The 18,184-nt window shown below is 44.0% G+C and overlaps 5 protein-coding genes across 8 annotated transcripts in view; 3 read left to right on the top strand and 2 right to left on the bottom strand.

Moving 5' to 3' along the window:
* The first annotated feature begins 2,249 nt into the window (after positions 1-2,249).
* On the top strand, positions 2,250-8,337 carry LOC122619205 (glycogen [starch] synthase). 2 transcript variants are annotated; one of them, XM_043795969.1, is made up of 5 exons: positions 2,250-2,391; positions 4,831-5,804; positions 6,289-7,156; positions 7,272-7,407; positions 7,885-8,337. In XM_043795969.1, exons 2-5 carry the CDS (start codon positions 4,831-4,833, stop codon positions 7,974-7,976), a joined length of 2,070 nt encoding a protein of 689 aa, XP_043651904.1. In that variant the 5' UTR covers positions 2,250-2,391; the 3' UTR covers positions 7,977-8,337. The 2 variants fall into 2 exon arrangements, with proteins under 2 accessions (XP_043651904.1, XP_043651903.1); XM_043795968.1 differs by lacking the exon at positions 2,250-2,391 and adding an exon at positions 4,600-4,753.
* Positions 8,338-8,511: 174 nt separating this feature from the next.
* On the bottom strand, positions 8,512-10,190 carry LOC122619206. Its single transcript, XM_043795971.1, has 2 exons — positions 10,111-10,190; positions 8,512-9,876 (listed from the first exon to the last, which is right to left on the bottom strand). The coding sequence occupies exons 1-2, from the start codon at positions 10,123-10,125 to the stop codon at positions 8,653-8,655; spliced, it is 1,239 nt and encodes a 412-aa protein (XP_043651906.1). The 5' UTR covers positions 10,126-10,190; the 3' UTR covers positions 8,512-8,652.
* A 613-nt stretch (positions 10,191-10,803) lies between these two features.
* LOC122621432 (formin-like protein 5) lies at positions 10,804-12,486 on the bottom strand. The gene is made up of 3 exons (XM_043799287.1): positions 12,375-12,486; positions 11,049-12,314; positions 10,804-10,984 (listed from the first exon to the last, which is right to left on the bottom strand). Exons 1-3 carry the CDS (start codon positions 12,484-12,486, stop codon positions 10,809-10,811), a joined length of 1,554 nt encoding a protein of 517 aa, XP_043655222.1. The 3' UTR covers positions 10,804-10,808.
* A 228-nt stretch (positions 12,487-12,714) lies between these two features.
* LOC122621361 (cell wall protein DAN4) lies at positions 12,715-15,066 on the top strand. Its single transcript, XM_043799199.1, has 5 exons — positions 12,715-12,828; positions 12,892-12,961; positions 13,563-13,622; positions 13,715-14,755; positions 14,868-15,066. Exons 1-5 carry the CDS (start codon positions 12,745-12,747, stop codon positions 15,059-15,061), a joined length of 1,449 nt encoding a protein of 482 aa, XP_043655134.1. The 5' UTR covers positions 12,715-12,744; the 3' UTR covers positions 15,062-15,066.
* Positions 15,067-15,734: 668 nt separating this feature from the next.
* Positions 15,735-18,184, top strand: part of LOC122621075 — a 29,073-nt gene continuing 26,623 nt past the window's right edge. For all 3 annotated transcript variants that reach the window (XM_043798817.1, XM_043798818.1, XM_043798819.1), the window contains exon 1: positions 15,735-16,061. The gene's annotated coding sequence lies outside the window, so the exon portion shown is untranslated. The remainder of the gene's footprint in view (positions 16,062-18,184) is intronic.

Below are 18,184 nucleotides of genomic sequence, written 5' to 3' on the forward strand. Positions count from 1 at the left end.
TTTTCATAATATATGATTTATGGATAATATTAATTTCTAGGAGTTTCAATGATATCAAAACTGCGTATCGTGTTTTTGGTTTTGACTGCTGATTATAATAAAGTGTTTTCCTAGGATCTTATGTGGTAAGTAAATGAAAGTAATGAGTATCCTCTGGTTGAGATCATTAGCCATCACTAATTTCCAGCTGTCTTGGCTTCTTGTGCCGCATAAGCGCAATCAACGCAACCTCGACTTTTTTGGGAAGCTTCTTTCGTTGTTATCTTTATTGTCCTGCAATATTTCGACAGCGGGTGGTGGCGGGTGTCCTGACATAAATTAGTCACATTTCAGTGTTGGACGTCCCTTAACCTTAAGTCGGTTAAGTTGGGCTCCCACCCAATGACTTATGCCAGAGCCGAGTGACTGGAGTTCACGTGCCTAGCCATGGTCACTAATGAATTATGGCCAACTTTTTAATTAAGCTCTTTATGGCGTGGCCAAGGCGTTTGGCCTCGATAATTCCCGTTTATTTTCGAATTCCCATGCCATTTAGTTTTTGTTTTGGGATGATAGTGGCAGCTAAGTCTGAACTATGATAAGCTTAAACGTAGTTTGCAGTAGTCTTTAAAAAATGCAAACTTTGTGAATTGCTATATAGATACACAAATAGATTACACAAATAGTTGCAGCGATTCAAAAACATTTGCTTAATTAAAAATGCACAGCGCACATTTATTTATTTGGGCAAGGAGCCAACATGAAGCATTGTCCTTGACCCCCGAATATGCCGAAAAATGTTCGTATTCCCTGGCCGCGAAGATAAGGCAGTCATGAGTGTGACCATTACGACTATGAAGTGTAAGTGTGTAAGTGTAAATGTGAGTCCTGGTGACGATTGTCGCTGCAGGAAATTGCAAAACTAACTAAAATCGCAGGAATCGGAGGAAGAGGGCCAAAATGAGAGGGTAAAACAAGTGGACCAAATGCAATCCGAAATGATTTACAGTGAGATGGCAAGGATATGTCGTAAACATAAAAGTCGGCGCTTTTCACATTGTCCTTGTGCCATTGTGTCTGTTATCAATGGTTGTTTATGAAGGACACAAAGAGCAAGTCGCTTCAAAGACATTGAAAGCAGACGAGTGGTCTGTGAGGAGTGTGAGGCAGGGCGCGAATAATAATATTAATGTCCTTTGACCTTGTGAACCGTCGAGAAAGTCAATTGATGCTACAGCGCCACCTGGCGACGCAGTAATTCAACATTAATAAAACTTATTTTTGAATTTTTTCTACGCAAGGAATTCTTCGTTGGAGAAAAGATTGCGTAAATGATATTGAAATATTTGCGGTTACTCAATTGACCCAGTTATCCTGCTCCATCCCTCTCTTTCTATTCGTAAATGATTACCTGTTCTTCACACTTTTCAATTAATAAACATAAAACTCAAGCTCGAAATGAAAGAATGGAAATTGAAAGGCGACAGGAAAGTTGCGTGACCATCTTCCACTTTTAATTGAGGTTAAGTGAGCGGACATTAAATTGTTTATAGAGCAAGGTTACGACAAACTGTTCAAATTTCTGTGAAATATGGCTTTTTATGCGAAAACTGAAGAAAATTCAAGGTGAGCTCTGACGGTGGACAGTTATAGGTTTATATAGACAACAGGATTTGGATCAAGGTAAGATGGCAGCTACAACCAAATATGGGATTTAAATGTGCAAAACAAAAATAGAAAAAAACCTATTTTAGGTGGATCTTATGAAATGAATAATATTATCTTTTGCTTATATTTATTTTAATGAGAATTTAATTTTGGTACTACAAAATGTAACAGAGTATTACTTTAGTATTTTTGTTAATTAAACCGTAAAATTGTTAGGATGTGATTGTGTTGATGGATGATCATAATATACTTTACCATGAATGTTTCAGACTCGCGCAACTTTGAAATTCCCGCCCTTTGGCGAAGTAAAAACTTTTTTCATACAGCTGGCAATGCTGCTTGCGTTACTTGCTTACGTTATTTTAAAACCAAAAAAATGGGCGCTCGTTTTTGAACAGTGTGCTTAATTTAAGCTAAAAGCTTGAAAAAATTGCGAATGGAATTAGATATTTGGCTATTCAAGTATATTAAATGCTTAAGTACGTACTTGCTAATATTTAAATTTCGAGAGGAATATTTTGCCGCTCTTCGTACGGTCACTTTATTCCTACAATATTTACCTGGTCGCTCTCTTCTCTTCTCCTTGCGCTCTCTCCGCATTTCTCTCTGCGCAAACTCCCACTCGGCAGTGCAACAACAAAAACAAGAACTCTCCCGGGTGCCCATGGCTTTTCTTTTTGTTTTCGAATTCTTTTTCAGTTATTCGTTTTGTTTCGTGTGGCCAACAACAGCGACGGCTCTAAGGTGATTTTATTTCCGAAATCGGGGAACTATATAGTTCGTAGACCTGCGCGTGCCAAACTTAAAGTTATTCCCACACACCAATTGATGCACATTCAAGCAAACCGCGTTATCAGCGGGATTTTGTTGTATTTTGCAATTGGCGCCAAGCGGATGCTGTGGAAACATACGTTATCAGATTTTTCGCACTACCTGCTGGAAAAGTGATAAACGCGAAACATAAACAAAAAGCGTTGATAAGCGTTATTAGCGTTATCAATGCGCCGGCCGCATGAAAATACAAATTCCTGGCGTTCTCTCTTCCACTCTCTCCCCCTCTCTTTTGCCCACCTCAGAGTGCAGCAAAAACAAAATTATCAAGTTTTTAAACTTGTTGAGCGGGTTTAATACAACAACAACAATGGCTAAAACAACAAAAATATTAACAAAACAATAACAAATAGGGGCGCAAGAAGCAAACTATACCAATAATGGTGAACAATTTTTAATGCTCTCCCTCTCTCAGCAGCACGCCACTGACCTTTATTTGACTTTTAGCTGGCAATGAAAAAATATCTCTGCCTGCCACAAACATACAAACAAACACACACGTACACTTGAGGTTTCTCAGCTGCTTGCCGCTGTTGTTGTTGCTCTCGTTGTTGTTGTTCTTCCTCTTTTTGGAGTTGCGTTGCAGCAGTGCGTGTGTGCAGGTGCGAGCGGGATAGAAAACTAGAGCCTTAATTTTCCCGTCTTTCTCCGCAATTGAAAAACCAAATTATCAAGTGCAAGAAGTCGACAATTGTTCAACTGTTAGTAGTCGTGCCAAGAGGTTTTCCTCACTTTTACTTTTTCTCGCATTCTTTCGTTAATTGCTTTCAAACATAATTCTGAGTGAGAAGTGTGCGGTGCGAAGGAGACAAGTGCAATCGAGTGATAGCAAAGAGATCTCTTCATGCGGATAACACGCCCTCTAGCGGCGGATAAAGTGGATAGAGTCCTGAAAAAAGTGTTACAATACAAAGATATAATTCTTCTCCACTCATATTCTGAGTAATAGTTTGAATATTTATGTATTGTATATAATATTAATGTATATTTGCGAACTTTGGAAGTAAAAGGTATGACAGTACAAAGGTAGTCCTAGTCCTAGTCAAAGGCCAAAGAGTGAATTTCCCAGCTTTACGCAGCTTTATTCAGATTCGATTTAAATTATACATCTATACAAATCCAGATAAATAATATCCGATTAATACAGAGCCGGCGTAGAGAAAGTTAAGGCTAGAGATTAAGGCCCGTAGTTTGTTATATCAACGCAGATAAGATATTTAGTATGTTAAATGATTTTATTGCCTCGAGTTTCTGAGCCAATTGATATTTTATGGTGTCTTCGTTTGCCAAGGTCATTCTGGACAATGTTCAATTAACAGTGTAACAGCACCTTATGACATCAACTTTTAAAAGATGAATATAGCTGAACATAAACATTTTGGAAAACTGAATAAGTAGAAGACGAATTCTAGGTCGTCAGTACTAAATGCGAAACTGACGGCTTCGGCATTTTTCCTATCAATTTGTGACGTTGACAATTGGAACATTTGCCAAATTTTCATGAATACATATACAGCGGAAAATTGGCAAACTCATCTTTGCTCACCAGTGAGGCTGAACATTTCCGACATCCGACATCCGAAAATAGACCTTTGCCTTATGGACGCCTCATCTATAGCTGTAGAACTATGGCACGTACATAAATGACCGACTGTCAGGGACATGGGCGATGTCGCATAGCACCTCTTATCAGTCCATAAACTGCAGCGATGCAACTGCACTCGGCTGATAGCGGATCGATCGCACCTCGCTGCGTGGTGATGCAACAAATGCCGGCGTGTGATGACACTGAATACCAATACCCCAATACCAACACCAATACCAACAACGCCAACATCAAGCGCGGTCGCTGCACTGCGAGAAATGAGGCGTTCTTTAACTACATAGGTTTCAACTATTCACTCTTATTATGACAGATCACAAATTAAAAACGTATGAGTTTAATTGTTTTGACGTACCCAGGGCTAATTCCGTTTTCTCTTATGTAGTATTTTCTTTAAAATATTTATTAAACTCATAAATGTGTGTACGAAATATGGTTTTGGCTTAATGTACAAGTGTAAAGCGATAAGGAATCGCTGCTTGTAATGTGGGTCAAGCCGGTGGCTAAATTTAGTTGACACTATCAGTCCGCATCGAGAGCCTCAGCGGAGAGGTTCAGCAACAGATCAGCGGCGCCTAGATTAAAGCATCCCATTCCCAGCATATCAGGAAAATGCGCAGACAGCAGTCCTACCGATTCGAGGACAATGAGTCCACCTCCTACGCCCTGAGGGTGGGGATTAACTTAAGCCAGCACGAGGAGCAGATTATACGAAAACTAATTGCTTTTACTTCCCGTTCCCGTTCCAGATGAATCGTCGCTTTTCGAGAGTGGAGTCCGGGGCGGACCTGAAGGACTATTTCGATCGAGGTGACATCGCCTCCCGGGAGAATCGCTGGAACTTCGAGGTGGCATGGGAGGTGGCCAACAAGGTGGGCGGCATTTACACGGTGATCCGGTCGAAGGCCTATGTCTCCACCGAGGAGATGGGAGAGCAGCTGTGCATGATGGGTCCCTACAAGGAGCACTGTGCCCGCACCGAGATGGAGGAGATGGAATTCCCCAGGGGAAATCCCCTGCTGGATGCTGTCAACTCCTTGCGCTCGCGAGGCTATAAAATCCACACCGGTCGTTGGCTGGTGGACGGAAATCCCCAACTGATCCTGTTCGATATTGGATCCGCTGCCTGGAAGTTGGATCAGTTCAAATCGGAGATGTGGGAGAAGTGCCATATTGGAATACCTCATTTGGATATCGAGACGAACGATGCCATCATCCTGGGCTTTATGATTGCCGAGTTCCTGGAGGAGTTCCGCAACTTTGCCGTAACTTATTCGCAAAACAACGAACTGAGTGCCCCGAGGATTGTCGCCCACTTTCACGAATGGCAAGCTGGCGTGGGTCTCATTATCCTACGAACTCGTCTGGTGGAGATTGCCACTGTGTTCACCACCCATGCCACATTGTTGGGTCGCTACCTGTGCGCCGGCAACACCGATTTCTACAACAACCTGGACAAGTTCGCCGTGGACGAAGAGGCGGGCAAGCGACAGATCTACCATCGCTATTGCCTGGAGCGAGGTGCCACCCACTTGGCTCACGTGTTCACCACCGTCTCGGAGATTACGGGCTACGAGGCGGAGCATCTGCTCAAGCGCAAGCCGGACATCATCACGCCGAACGGATTGAACGTGAAGAAGTTCTCGGCCATCCACGAGTTCCAGAACTTGCACGCCGTTGCCAAGGAGAAGATCAACGAATTCGTGCGGGGTCATTTCTACGGGTGAGTACACAGTGCCGAACTCCGAGTTACCAATTCTTCAGTATCAGTTATCTGCTCAAGACTGCAAATAATCCGTTTTTGAGCTAATTGGCAATGTCAGTCCACAGAATCTCAGCTCATTTTACGGTGCAGATGAGATTGCATTATCTGAAGGAATTGTTATGCGGAAATGTTTTCAATATTCTACACCCTTGAATAAAGGTTAATCGATAGAAACATGGCTCTATAATCTACGTACATGATTATATGATTTCATGTCTATAGTAATTTAATGTTAGCTTAGGATTCTATTGATTTATAGTGTAGGTACATACAAATTTGGTCATAATCAATTCATGATCTAAGGTAATTATATTTCTGTCCTATGCTCGTATCTTAATCTGACAAAATGCCAGTTCATGTCAAAGCCTTTATCAAGTTGTGTAGTAATTAATAATATTAGTAGTCGCTTTGTTAAATCCAAGTTTATTCTCTATCGCTGTAGCCACATTGACTTTGATTTGGATAAGACCTTGTACTTCTTTATCGCCGGTCGCTACGAGTTCGGAAACAAGGGAGCCGACATCTTCATTGAGGCACTGGCTCGCTTGAATGCGATGCTGAAGCACGAGAAGCCGGACACCACGGTGGTGGCCTTCCTCATCTTCCCCACCAAGACCAACAACTTCAACGTGGACTCACTGCGAGGACATGCCGTGATCAAGCAGTTGCGCGATACGATTAACAATGTGCAACAGGCCGTGGGCAAGCGGATGTTCGACACCTGCCTGCAGGGCAACATCCCCAATGCCGATGATCTCCTCCAGAAGGATGACCTGGTCAAGATCAAGCGTTGCATGTTCGCCATGCAACGCGATTCGATGCCGCCTGTTACCACGCACAATGTGGCCGATGACTGGAACGATCCGGTGCTATCCTCGATCCGTCGTTGCCATCTGTTCAACTCGCGCCACGATCGCGTCAAGATGGTCTTCCATCCGGAGTTCCTCACATCCACAAACCCTCTGTTTGGAATCGACTACGAAGAATTCGTCCGTGGCTGCCACTTGGGTGTCTTCCCCTCATACTACGAGCCCTGGGGCTACACTCCCGCCGAGTGCACGGTGATGGGAATTCCCAGCGTAACCACCAATCTGTCCGGTTTCGGCTGCTTCATGGAGGAGCACATCAGTGATCCCAAGTCCTACGGTATCTACATCGTGGATCGCCGCTATATCGGATTGGAGAACAGCGTTCAGCAGCTGTCCAGCTTCATGATGGAGTTCTCCAGGCTGAACCGTCGCCAGCGCATCATCCAGCGTAATCGCACGGAGCGGTTGAGCGATCTTCTGGACTGGCGCACCCTGGGCATTGTTAGTATTTACTGGGTTTATTTACATCCAAAGCCGCAGAAGCGTTCAAATATTATCAAATCAGTTTACGCCTTTCTAAATCACATTATTGACCGATCACACTTTTTATTTGCAGTACTACAGACAGGCCAGGGTTAAGGCCCTGCAGGCTGTTTACCCAGACTATGTGGATGAATTGTCCCTCTATGGATCGAAAAACAACTTGATCTTCTCGCGACCGCACAGCGAACCTCCCAGTCCTACTTCATCGCGTAAGTGGCAGGAAGAAGACGCAGATCGCTAGAAAAATATATATGCTTGATCCGAATGAACACAACACACTCCAATGTAAATGCATTTTTAAATACTTTTGCTGTACTTGCGATCAACAAGAATTTAGTCGTTACATAGTCTCGAATAAAACAGCTGTTGGACATTCCACTTTGTACTTTTACGGTCCCCGTTAAGTAATAATAAACGTTTAAATGAATTCCCAGCCTCTTGATAAATTATGTCCAAAAGCACGCTGCATGTTAGTATTCGCATTAATGTCGTGAGTGCAATTCTATTATATTTACTGATAAAGCTGTGAAAAAACGATTGAATACTTTTAGACAACTAAAGTTTATAGCAAGCAAATAAAAATGCATAGACCTTGAGGGCGGAAACGAATATATTTAACTTATGAGCGATTATGCTGTTATTATAAGAAACAAAAATGCATTGTCTAATAAAATGTTTATCACCAGGCCACACCACACCAGCTCCATCGGTTCATGGTTCGGATGATGAGGACTCCGTGGATGAGGAGACCGAACTCAAGGAATTGGGCATTAAGTAGAATACTTCGCCAACGGAAGGCCCTTATAATTGTAGCGAACAAACCAACTAAAATCAACACACGCGCAATATTACCATAAGTTCCAGTAGTCTTGTTCCACCAATGTTCATCGAGATGGGGTAAAACTTTCGCCCGGAAGCCTTCGAAATTATCTACCTGCAATTGCAATGCCAGAACAAAAGTTTTCACATCTAATCAAATTATTACATTATGCATGCCCAGAACGCAAGCGTAAGCATTCGAGCAGGACGAGTCCAGATTTTATTAAACGTTGTTTAGTCTATAAGGAGAACGAGGTCTCCCCGCCCTGTCACCCTGCTCCAAACCCTGCCTATCCAATAAATCGTTATTTAAAGAAATATTTTGAAGTATGTTTAATGCGCTGAAAACCTAATTACTTTATACGATGTGAATGTATGTTTGTAAGGCTGCCTTCAAACTAGAACTTCTTATCACTTCTTCCAAAGTAGAATCCTAAGAAGGGGATTGTTTTGTCATTAGAGCAACAAGAGTTCAAATAATTATGTGTTAAGCTTGCAAAATCACTTTTATTCGGTAAAATATGTACAGAAATGGCGAGTTTAGTAGTAGTTTTGGTTACTGAAAAATACTTATAGCTGCTGAAGCAAAGGGCTTGCAGAAAATCTCAAGAGTTTGTGGCTTCATCTGGCATCGATCAGTGGTTTTTGCGATTGCGTTTGCTGTAAGCTGATCTCACGAAGTGGCGGCGGCTTTGACGGCGTCTCCTTCGCTGGACTGGAACGTTGTAGTCGTCCCAGTCCCCTTCATCGACTGGTGACTGTTCCAGGTGTCCAGGTGACCCCTGCTGAGAGCCCTTGGAGTCCTCCTCGCCCAGGCATTTGTCGAGGTCGTCACATAAAATCCATCCATCACCTGAACCTGCGTTGGGCTCTTCATTGGTGTCTACATTGGTTTCGTCGTTGTTTCCATAGTTATTGTTGTTTGTGGCCGGGAAATTGTTAAAGGGTGGATATGCCACATAGGGATTGTACATCCAAGGCGGATTATACATGAGTGGAGCTCCGTATCCCTGGAAGCAGCCTGCACACTGAGCGGGCAGACCATTTTGCAGGACGTATCCGTAGGGATAATTGAGACACTGCTGGCAAGTAGAGCGTTTCACCCTCACCGGCTGGCCGAGATCTCCATTGTGGCCTGGATTTGGCTGGCAACTGAAATAGGGCCAACTGCTGCCAAAGTATTGACAGGGTGCAGCTTCGGTGGACTTCCTGTGGTGGTTTCTCCTCCGACGGGGCACATATTCGAGCGTCTCGTGGCACTTGTCGGAGTCTTCGGCGTCGCATTGCACCACTCTCTTGGCCAACATAACTCGGGCTTGACACTTTTCGCCACAGACCCGCTGTCGGTTTTTTTCTCTGCAGTCGCGACCACCCTGCTTCTCACATTCCCGATCCAAACGCACCACGTAGCAGCAGGATCCCTTGTCAGTGTATCCCAGTCCGAAGCGTCCTCCCACCTGCGAGACATTCTGCTGCACCTGTACATTGACCTCGTTGCGATTTTGGATCTGGTGCTCGATTATATTGTTGATTTCATTGGTCAGCCGAATAATGTTGGTCGTATTGATAGGGGTCTGGGGAGGTGCCACTAGGTCTGTGTCGTTTATGCCCTGAACCATCAGGGGCTTGTCGTACAGCTCCGGGCACACAGGACACTCGTCCTCGCACGTCTGTTGGCCATCGCAAACATTGATGCAGTTGTCCCTGTTCGTCTGGCATTCCTCGTAGTCCCGGAGAGTGGGCTGCTCGTAGTTCTGGAGGGGAGTGTGTACCACTATGGTGTTGTTTTTAAGCTGATCCTCGGCGGTGGCGCCAAAGCTCAGCAGGTGGAGTACTCCACAAACCACTAGAAGCTTCAGCTGCGAAAATGGATAAGAACACAATTAGAGTATTTGAAAATAGAATAGTTTCAGGAACCAGGTCTCGTTAAAGCCAAACACACGACCAAATGACTTCATCGCTGTATTTCAAAATATATACCACATGCCATATATACCATTTCTTGTACTCTTAATTTAGTAATTTACTACTATCGCCAAATTTCATAACAATCGCTGGTAGCAAGAGCGTGGTACCGGTAGTTTATTACTCACTTTGGAATGTGGCATTATCGAGTGTTTGATCGCCTCTTCGGTTTGCTGAGAGTTTGCTTCGACGTCTGCTGTTGCGGAAAGTTGAGTGCTAAATGCAGTGGTTGGCACCACTTACCCACCGCGAACCCACCTTCGAAGATAAGTATAGATAACACTATCAGGAATTGATTGCTGGCGAAGCTTTCACTCAATTGCCATCGGAATCACTCGCCATTTCATGATTCAGCTGGCTGCACCATAATTAAAGGCCATGCGAACGATTATCAAACAGATTATTATGAGACTGATAAGGATTTTGCACTCCACCGTGCCTTGCCAACGTACTCAGCATATGGCAACTCCCCTTAGGACCTATTCCTATATGGACATAGATACATAGGTAGTACATCCGCATTCCACACATTTAGGCTCAGCATTTTGCTGTCTTGGCAATCGGAGTATTGGGATATGACGCACTGCTTCATATCAATACTTTGCCCTATGACGTCAAGTCATGAAACTATTGCCCACAAAATAGTTTCAAGTCAACCGGAATTGTGAGAGGATTTAGGTGTCAAATGGGCTGATGTATTATTAAAAAGATTACTATTAGAACTGGCATTTCTTTAATCATTTACTGGGAGTGCCTTATTGCATAATGATAAGCATTTCTTGAAGGCATTCTCAAAATTCATTTACATAATTTGCCTTGTCGAGTGTTAGGCGCTTGGAACCCATCCATCTTCCGGCCGGCATCCGATTTGACCAGCGTATTGGGAGCAGTATTGGGCCTGGTCATAGTAGGCACAGTTGTGGGTGCTGCACTTGTAGGAGTAGCAGTACGAGGAGCAGGTCGAAGATTCACCCAACGCACAGCCACTGCAGTCATAGAAGTCTAAAGTGGAAAACCAGAAGAAGTGTGCCATTATGAGCAATGGAGCTATCAATACCAAACTCACTCTGAGGCTGCTGACAAGCGCCATAAGTGGAATAGCAGCCTTGAGCTGCCCAGTTGGGAGGGACGACCACCATCTGGTTGTTGGACTGCGTCCAGGTGGCAACTGCTGGCGGAGCGAGCACCACCTTGTTGGCACTGCAGAAGGAACCGCACTGCTGCTGGCTCCTGCTGAAGCACTTGTACCCGACCTGATCCACCTGGTTGGTGCAGACCCGAGGAGCGAATACTTTGCAGCAGGGCCCTGAAGGCGGATGCGGCGCCAGCACTTCCTCCTGATCCTCTTCCTCCTCAGAGACTTGGCCTGGGATTGCGATTGAGGCATTTACCTTGACGTTGTTGACATTGTTTGTGATCAGGTGGGGCAGAGCTCCAGGCAGTTGGTGAATAGTGTTCTCTATGTGGATGTTACCGAGCTCCAGTGGCTGTGGTTTCGAGCACCGGATTCCCGTCCAAACATATCCGGCCGGACAGCGGGTCCGAATGCAGCGACCTTCGGAGTACAAGGCACCTTCTCCGCAGAAAAGTAGACGGCAGACACCTTTCACCAAGAGTGTTCCCTCTGGACATCGCATAATGGGAGCCGGTGGTGGTGGCGTAGTGACTGGGATTGGGGTCGGAGGAGGCGTGATTTGTGGTGGTGGTGCTGGATATGGCGTTGGTTCTGGTTGAGGTGCAGGCGCTGGGTGTTCAGTAACACTTGGAGGAGTGGTTGTTGGTTGAGGTGTTGAGCTAGCATTGTAACTGGGAGTGACTGTAACTGGGTTTTCCGGAACCACTGTAGGATATTGAGGAGTGTTGGGACAACCGGGAGTACTAGGAACAGCCGGAACCTCTGTGGGATTTTGAGGAGTATTTGGGCAACCTGGAGTACTTGGAACAACCGGAACCTCTGTGGGATATTGAGGAGTGTTTGGGCAACCTGGAGTACTTGGAACAACCGGAACCTCTGTGGGATTTTGAGGAGTTTTGGGACAACCGGGTGTGCTAGGAACAACCGGAACCACTGTAGGATATTGAGGAGTGTTTGGGCAACCTGGAGTACTTGGAACAACCGGAACCTCTGTGGGATATTGAGGAGTATTTGGACAGCCTGGAGTACTAGGAACCACTGTAGGATTTTGAGGAGTGTTGGGGCACCCGGGAGTACTAGGAACAACAGTAGTCACTGAATTGGAAGGATTGCATACAATTCCCGTTTGACCCCCGCACTGGTAATTATACACGTTCACAATAGTGGGGTTGCAAGCGCCGTAGACATTCACCTGACCTGCGATTTCAAAGATGTCATCAGTGAAATGCTGGATAACCGCTTCCAAGTCGAACTTACTGCTTGGGCAGGGATTTGGTACAGAACTGGTGATAGCCCTCGCTGGAAGTAGTCCAAGGCAGATTAGCAGCAGCAGCCGCCGCAACCAGGTACACTCTTTGCGACCAGACATTCCGATTTCAACTGAGCCCGGCTCACCGATTACGGATCAGGAACAGCTGAAGCCGTAGCCCAAGCGACCTTCACTGTTATCTGGAGAAGGTTATCGCAGCGCCAGCAATTATGATTCCCATTCAAAACCATCGCAGTAAGCTCATCGCCGGATCGGGTCGGCGCTTCGATTAGTCTCTTTTTAAGTGCGGAACGCGGTGCTTCGCGAATCTGTGTCTCAGATCCGGGAGATATTCTGAAAATCCGGAACTTAAACAGTATGCTTGCGAAATCATTGGGATGGGCGCTGGTCGCCTGCCTGATCTCCCTCGTATTCCGCAGAAATGCTCAAGCAGACATCTCGGTAATTGAATGTGGCTTAATGTGATGAGTGGTGCCTATTCTTATGCAATATATTTTCCTGTAGGATCCGACATGTCCGCCGGGATATCAATACGTCGACGGCAAATGCTACAGCTCTTCCGTTTGTCCATCAGGTAAGAAATCAGACAAATCATTAATCGCGTTGTATTACAAATAATTATGTATACGAACTGGTGCCCAATTTAATCAGCAGCTCGTTGTGACTACGAGTGTTACTGAAACTAATCAATGCTTTCATTGATAATTTTTAAAAGTATACGAAAAACAATTTGTCAAACTATAGGGTGTTTTTTTTAGAGGTGTAATCTAGAGGATAGCAATAAAACAACGATGTATTATTCGATTGACATGAGTTTTATTAATCCGAAAGATTATCTTGTGGCATTATATTTTACATACGATTTCTGGCATCTGACTGTCACAGCTGGGTCGGATGTAGTACAATCTGAACGTCCAATTTTCCTTGACTTTTTCCAACATTAATCAAATTACCTGCTCTGATAAAATGATCGATAAAATGATAAATTTCCAAGCTAAAAAATAACTTGACAGCTGTTGAATCGGTCCCCATCTTTAACAGTAATACCAACTAAAAGTTGTATACCTCGAAAAAAAACACCCTTTAGAACGCATCAACAGATTTATTATACAAATTATTAAAGGTTTCTATTATGGTTCTATTCTATACCCTTTCTGTTCTTTTTCCCTCATTAGGATATCACTTGCAATCGGATGGATTGTGTCTTCCCCAGACTAACAAAAAGTGCCAGCCTGGTAATAAGCGTTAAGTTACCCCTGGTAGCTTAATATAAACTTTTAAACCTTTAAATATTAAAATAATAATTTCGCTATATTGCTATTTTTAGGGTACTTTCTTAACGTTGACGGTCTGTGTTATCTGACGAATCCAAAGCCGTGCCCGTTTGAAACCACTACAACTACCACAACAGAGCCCGCAACTACAACTACAACTACCACATCAACCACAACAGAGCCCACAACTACAACTACCACATCAACCACAACAGAGCCTACCACGACAACAACGGAACCAACTACTACTACAACAACAACGGAACCAACTACTACTACAACAACAACAACATCAACAACAACAACAACAACAACGGAACCAACTACTACTACTACAACAACAACGGAACCATCTACTACTACAACAACAACAACGAAACCAACTACTACAACCACAACAACAACCACAACCCCTGAGCCCCCTCCAATTGCTCCTCCCGTCATTGCCGAGCTAACTCGCTGTCCGCCGGGATCGATTTTCTTCGACTCGCAGTGCAGGAAAATCGTCTGTTCGGAGGGTGAATACTACGCTGGGCGGTGCATTTCATCGGCGTGCCCAGCGGGAACCGTGTGGTATCAAAAACGCTGCCAAGAACCGGGATATATCACGACTATCCTTGAGATCGGCAATGTGATCCGCAATGAGCACAAGTACTCGGTGACCAGCGAAAACATAAATCGGGTGGAGTACATTACATCTGCTCCATATGATCCCGATACAGACAAGACCTACGATTATAGTACACCTGCAAATGTCCCAGATAATATTGTGGCCCCACCAACAACCAGACGTCCCTGGATATATCCCAGTCTAAGGCCAACTACGGAGCAGTCTGTGATCGATGAACTATTTCCGGGCCGTAACCCTCCACCGGAATGCTGTTTTGTGAAGAGCCCCCGCATCTGCATCAACTACGCCCCCAATTGGGTGTGCTCCAGCAGGGAAAAGAAGTTCTGCGATGCCAGAGTCTGTGCGGCCCCAGTAGTATATCTCAAGCCACCGAAGATCGTATATGACGAAAACCAGAAGCGGGTAGTCATGCCGCCCAACCCGCCTCTTATGGCATGCAGTACGCCGGATTGCAAGGAGAGCGGTGAGCCTTCCAATGTTTCCTTTCTTTATTTTCCAGCTAATCAAACGATATGGGATTAAAAGAAGACTTTCATTTGGTTTTGAATCTTTAATACTCTTTTGCGTTTCCCCAGACGCTTTGGATTGTTCTGGCTGCAAGGATCATCAGCGGGATAAGTGCTCACCGGGCTGCTACAGCTACTACTGCCCCAATGGAAGCTGTGCCTTCATGAATACCGAGGACTTTTGTGCTATTTATCCTGGCGAATTCGGCTGCAATGCGAGGGACGGCTGTATCTGGGATTGGTGCAATAAGAAGTGCTACTAGCTGAATTACGATTTCAACGAGATATGACATTCCATATTTGGACCAATATTTCGAATGTTTTGATCAAAATACTGATTAAAAAAAAACAGAAATTCAATTTTCGGCCATCTGGAGGTTAGTTTATCTGGGGGTTAATTGCCTGCCGGTTAGTTTATCTGGGGGTTAGTTTATCTGGAGGTTAATTTGAATGCCGGTTAGTTTATCTGCGGATATCGCATGGGAGATTCCATATCCCATATATGTAGCATACCATACCAAAAATCGCAAGGATGACTTCGTATTAAATATCGCATGGGAGATTTCATATCAAATATCGCATGGGAGATTCCATATCGCATGGGAGATAATTTATCGCTGAATCAACTCGTACCTAAATAATCAAAGTTGATCTTTCAAGATAATACGTTACAGCTATGGCTTATAAACTTGTCCGAAAATCCCCGTTTCGAATTTAAATTTGGCATTTCGATAAATAGCTAGTACACACTACCAATTTAGCAAATGCACACACCCTGAACTGACTGATGTCAACTGACCAGCTCACGCGCTCTCTTGTGTTGCTCTCTTCCATTTGATAACAGGTATGCTATGCCGATAAGTCGATAACAATTGGGGGCTGCTCCAGCTCGACAGCTGTTGTCGCCAGTCTCATTTTGTTTTTGCATCGCGAGCGGGACGGTCGTCGAATCGGATTCGAACTGGAATTCGGAAATAGCGGTCTAGCGGAGAGCGGGCGTTTTTGCCTTTCTGTGTGCTTTTGAAAAAAGTTTGCTTGATAAAAGTGTAAAGAAAGCGGCGCCGCCAAGTGAGCGCGTGTGTGTGCGTGTGCTTCTGTGTTTTTGTGTGTTTGCAAATACAAAAGTAAAACAGCCCCAAAAGCAACTACAAAGTCTTGGCTTTGGCGGCGACAGCGCAGTAGCAGCGACGCAGCGGAGCAGTAGCAGCGCAGCGGCAGCGACGTCCAGTGCATTTTGGTGCAAACTAATTGTTGTTGTGAGAGGTACGCTATACTCGTATGTTTATGTGTGCGGGTGGGCGATAGTTGTAGGTGTGTGCGTGCGATTTGATTTGATTTGCTTTTTTGTTGTGGTTTTGTCATCTTTTCGTCAAATAATAAAAACTGAGTAAATGGAATTTGTGTGGAAATTATAAAATGCATGTACATACATATATAATGTTTGAGTAGCAAACAAATAATATTAAACAGCATTCAAACGCAAAGTAAATTTATAAAATTAAGAAGTAAAAAGGAACATGAGCAACGACCATTTGTCAAGAGTTAAATTAAACAAAATTAACGTACACAAAACAGCAAAAGCAAAATTAAAAAAAATCATATTTAATAAACCGCATAGGGGGCTGTTGTATAAGCATTTGTTTACATAGTGCAAAAGCCCATAAATTCTACAATTCCCCCAGCAGAGAAGTGTTCTGTCTCTCTTGCTCGTCGTCGCTTGTGTTAATTGAAAAAAAAAAGTCAACAAACTTCCTGTTTTTTATGTGTCTCCCTCTCTTTTCCGCAATTTTCATAACTGTTGCCGCAGACAACAAGAGTATTATTGTGGCAGTACCGCCCCAACCCCTCTCTCCTAGGCCCTTTCTTCCACCCACAAACTCTCTCTCTCTCTGAAAGGGGAAGCGAAATGTGAGATTGTGTGTGTGTTGGCAAGAAAGTTTTGTATTTGCTTTTGTGATTTCTGCCTGCTGTTTGATATTTGCCAGAAGTGCGGGCGCCGAAGTTTTTAGTGCAACATTTCTCTGCTCCAGCGGGAGCTTTTATAATGTGTGTGTGCGCTATTATTAAAACCCCCAACGCTCACACACACACAGAGCCGTGTGCATGGGGCAAAAAACTATGGCCGTGTGTATGTGTGCGAGGCGTTGGCGTTCTGACCAGAAGAAGAGGAAGATAAAGCAGCGGTAAAGGGTAAAAGGAAACGGAGAGAAACGGAGAAATGGGGGAGGGGAAAGAAAGAGAGTGGGCAGGATACTTAATAAATAAATCAGGTAAATAATAATGTATAGCCATAAGGGAATCAAATAACAAGTAACCGGAAGAAAGTAAAAATGTAAATTAAAATAAATAGATGCAATGTTTAACTAAACTCAATTACGGTTGATTTTGTAGTCCAAGCTGTATATGTATATGTATGTACATACATATATTCATATTACGTTTACTTTGAAGTCATTTGTAATACCTGATATGAGTGTTTTAGCTAGCACTTTTTATAAGTCTGTAAGGTAACAGATCTTTATATTATTAACCGTATTGTGTAAGAACTAATTAAATGAAGAGCAGTTCGGGAACAGAAGCTTGTCGGTTTTGGGGTCAGTTCATAAATAAATCAAACAAATCGGGTAAAACATAAAAGATAAACATTATGTAAATCAACAAACAGCGCCCAAGAAATTCCTGTTCAACGGCAATTTCGAGTGTTTACCTTTCGCCCACTCAGCCCCCTTCCCCTCCCTTCCCTTCTCCAGCACCCACTTGTGAGACATAAACGTCGCCGCACATTTGCCGTACGCGTAACCCCCTCTTTGCGGGGTATTGTAATAAAGCGTTTTACGATCTCCGGTGCCTGACGCACTTGTTGTTTTTATGACAGTTAAGCTATTTTGCGTATGACACGTTTGACAGATGCCAAGCGCCCAATGCTGCTGTCAACGCCGCTGTTAAACGCAGGCCGTCTCGCTCCCTCCCTTTTCCGCACTTTTCCAGCACTTTTCCCGCACTTTTCCCCCACCCACCCACAGTTGGGTGGCGCCCTTTTCCACCAAATGAAATGAATGGAACCAAATTAACACTTTGATTTCGGCCAGAACGGAAAATATACCACAGAATATCTTATGAGAATATTATTGATCCGTTTCATAAAGAGTTTAATACTAGACTTTATGAAATGAAAGCTTTAATATTATCATCATCTAAAAATTAGCATCAATTATACCCAGGGAGTACCCAAACTGCTGATGGCCAAAAATAGTATTCCATGTTGAGGTCTGCTCGACCAAACTACACCCCTTTGGTGGCCGAACAAGTTTGTGCATGATTGCTGCGCAGGCATTTCAATTTCACCAACCATTAAGTATGCGAGGTGGGGGAGGGGTAGGGGATAG

Source organism: Drosophila teissieri, chromosome 3R (genome assembly GCF_016746235.2).
Source record: "Drosophila teissieri strain GT53w chromosome 3R, Prin_Dtei_1.1, whole genome shotgun sequence".
NCBI classification, from domain to species: domain Eukaryota; kingdom Metazoa; phylum Arthropoda; class Insecta; order Diptera; family Drosophilidae; genus Drosophila; species Drosophila teissieri.

What these genes read in the sequence shown, in the direction of transcription:
- LOC122619205 (XM_043795968.1), top strand. Translation starts at nt 4,694, where the DNA reads ATGCGCAGACAGCAGTCCTACCGATTCGAGGACAATGAGTCCACCTCC. An exon ending in CCACCTCCTACGCCCTGAGG is followed by an intron (nt 4,754 to 4,830) that starts GTGGGGATTAAC and finishes TTCCCGTTCCAG; the next exon opens with ATGAATCGTCGCTTTTCGAG. An exon ending in ACTGGCGCACCCTGGGCATT is followed by an intron (nt 7,157 to 7,271) that starts GTTAGTATTTAC and finishes TTTTATTTGCAG; the next exon opens with TACTACAGACAGGCCAGGGT.
- LOC122621432 (XM_043799287.1), bottom strand. Translation starts at nt 12,486, where the DNA reads ATGTCTGGTCGCAAAGAGTGTACCTGGTTGCGGCGGCTGCTGCTGCTA. An exon ending in ACCAAATCCCTGCCCAAGCA is followed by an intron (nt 12,315 to 12,374) that starts GTAAGTTCGACT and finishes TTGAAATCGCAG; the next exon opens with GTCAGGTGAATGTCTACGGC. An exon ending in CGCTTGTCAGCAGCCTCAGA is followed by an intron (nt 10,985 to 11,048) that starts GTGAGTTTGGTA and finishes TTTCCACTTTAG; the next exon opens with ACTTCTATGACTGCAGTGGC.
- LOC122621361 (XM_043799199.1), top strand. Translation starts at nt 12,745, where the DNA reads ATGCTTGCGAAATCATTGGGATGGGCGCTGGTCGCCTGCCTGATCTCC. An exon ending in CTCTTCCGTTTGTCCATCAG is followed by an intron (nt 12,962 to 13,562) that starts GTAAGAAATCAG and finishes TTCCCTCATTAG; the next exon opens with GATATCACTTGCAATCGGAT. An exon ending in GCCGGATTGCAAGGAGAGCG is followed by an intron (nt 14,756 to 14,867) that starts GTGAGCCTTCCA and finishes GCGTTTCCCCAG; the next exon opens with ACGCTTTGGATTGTTCTGGC.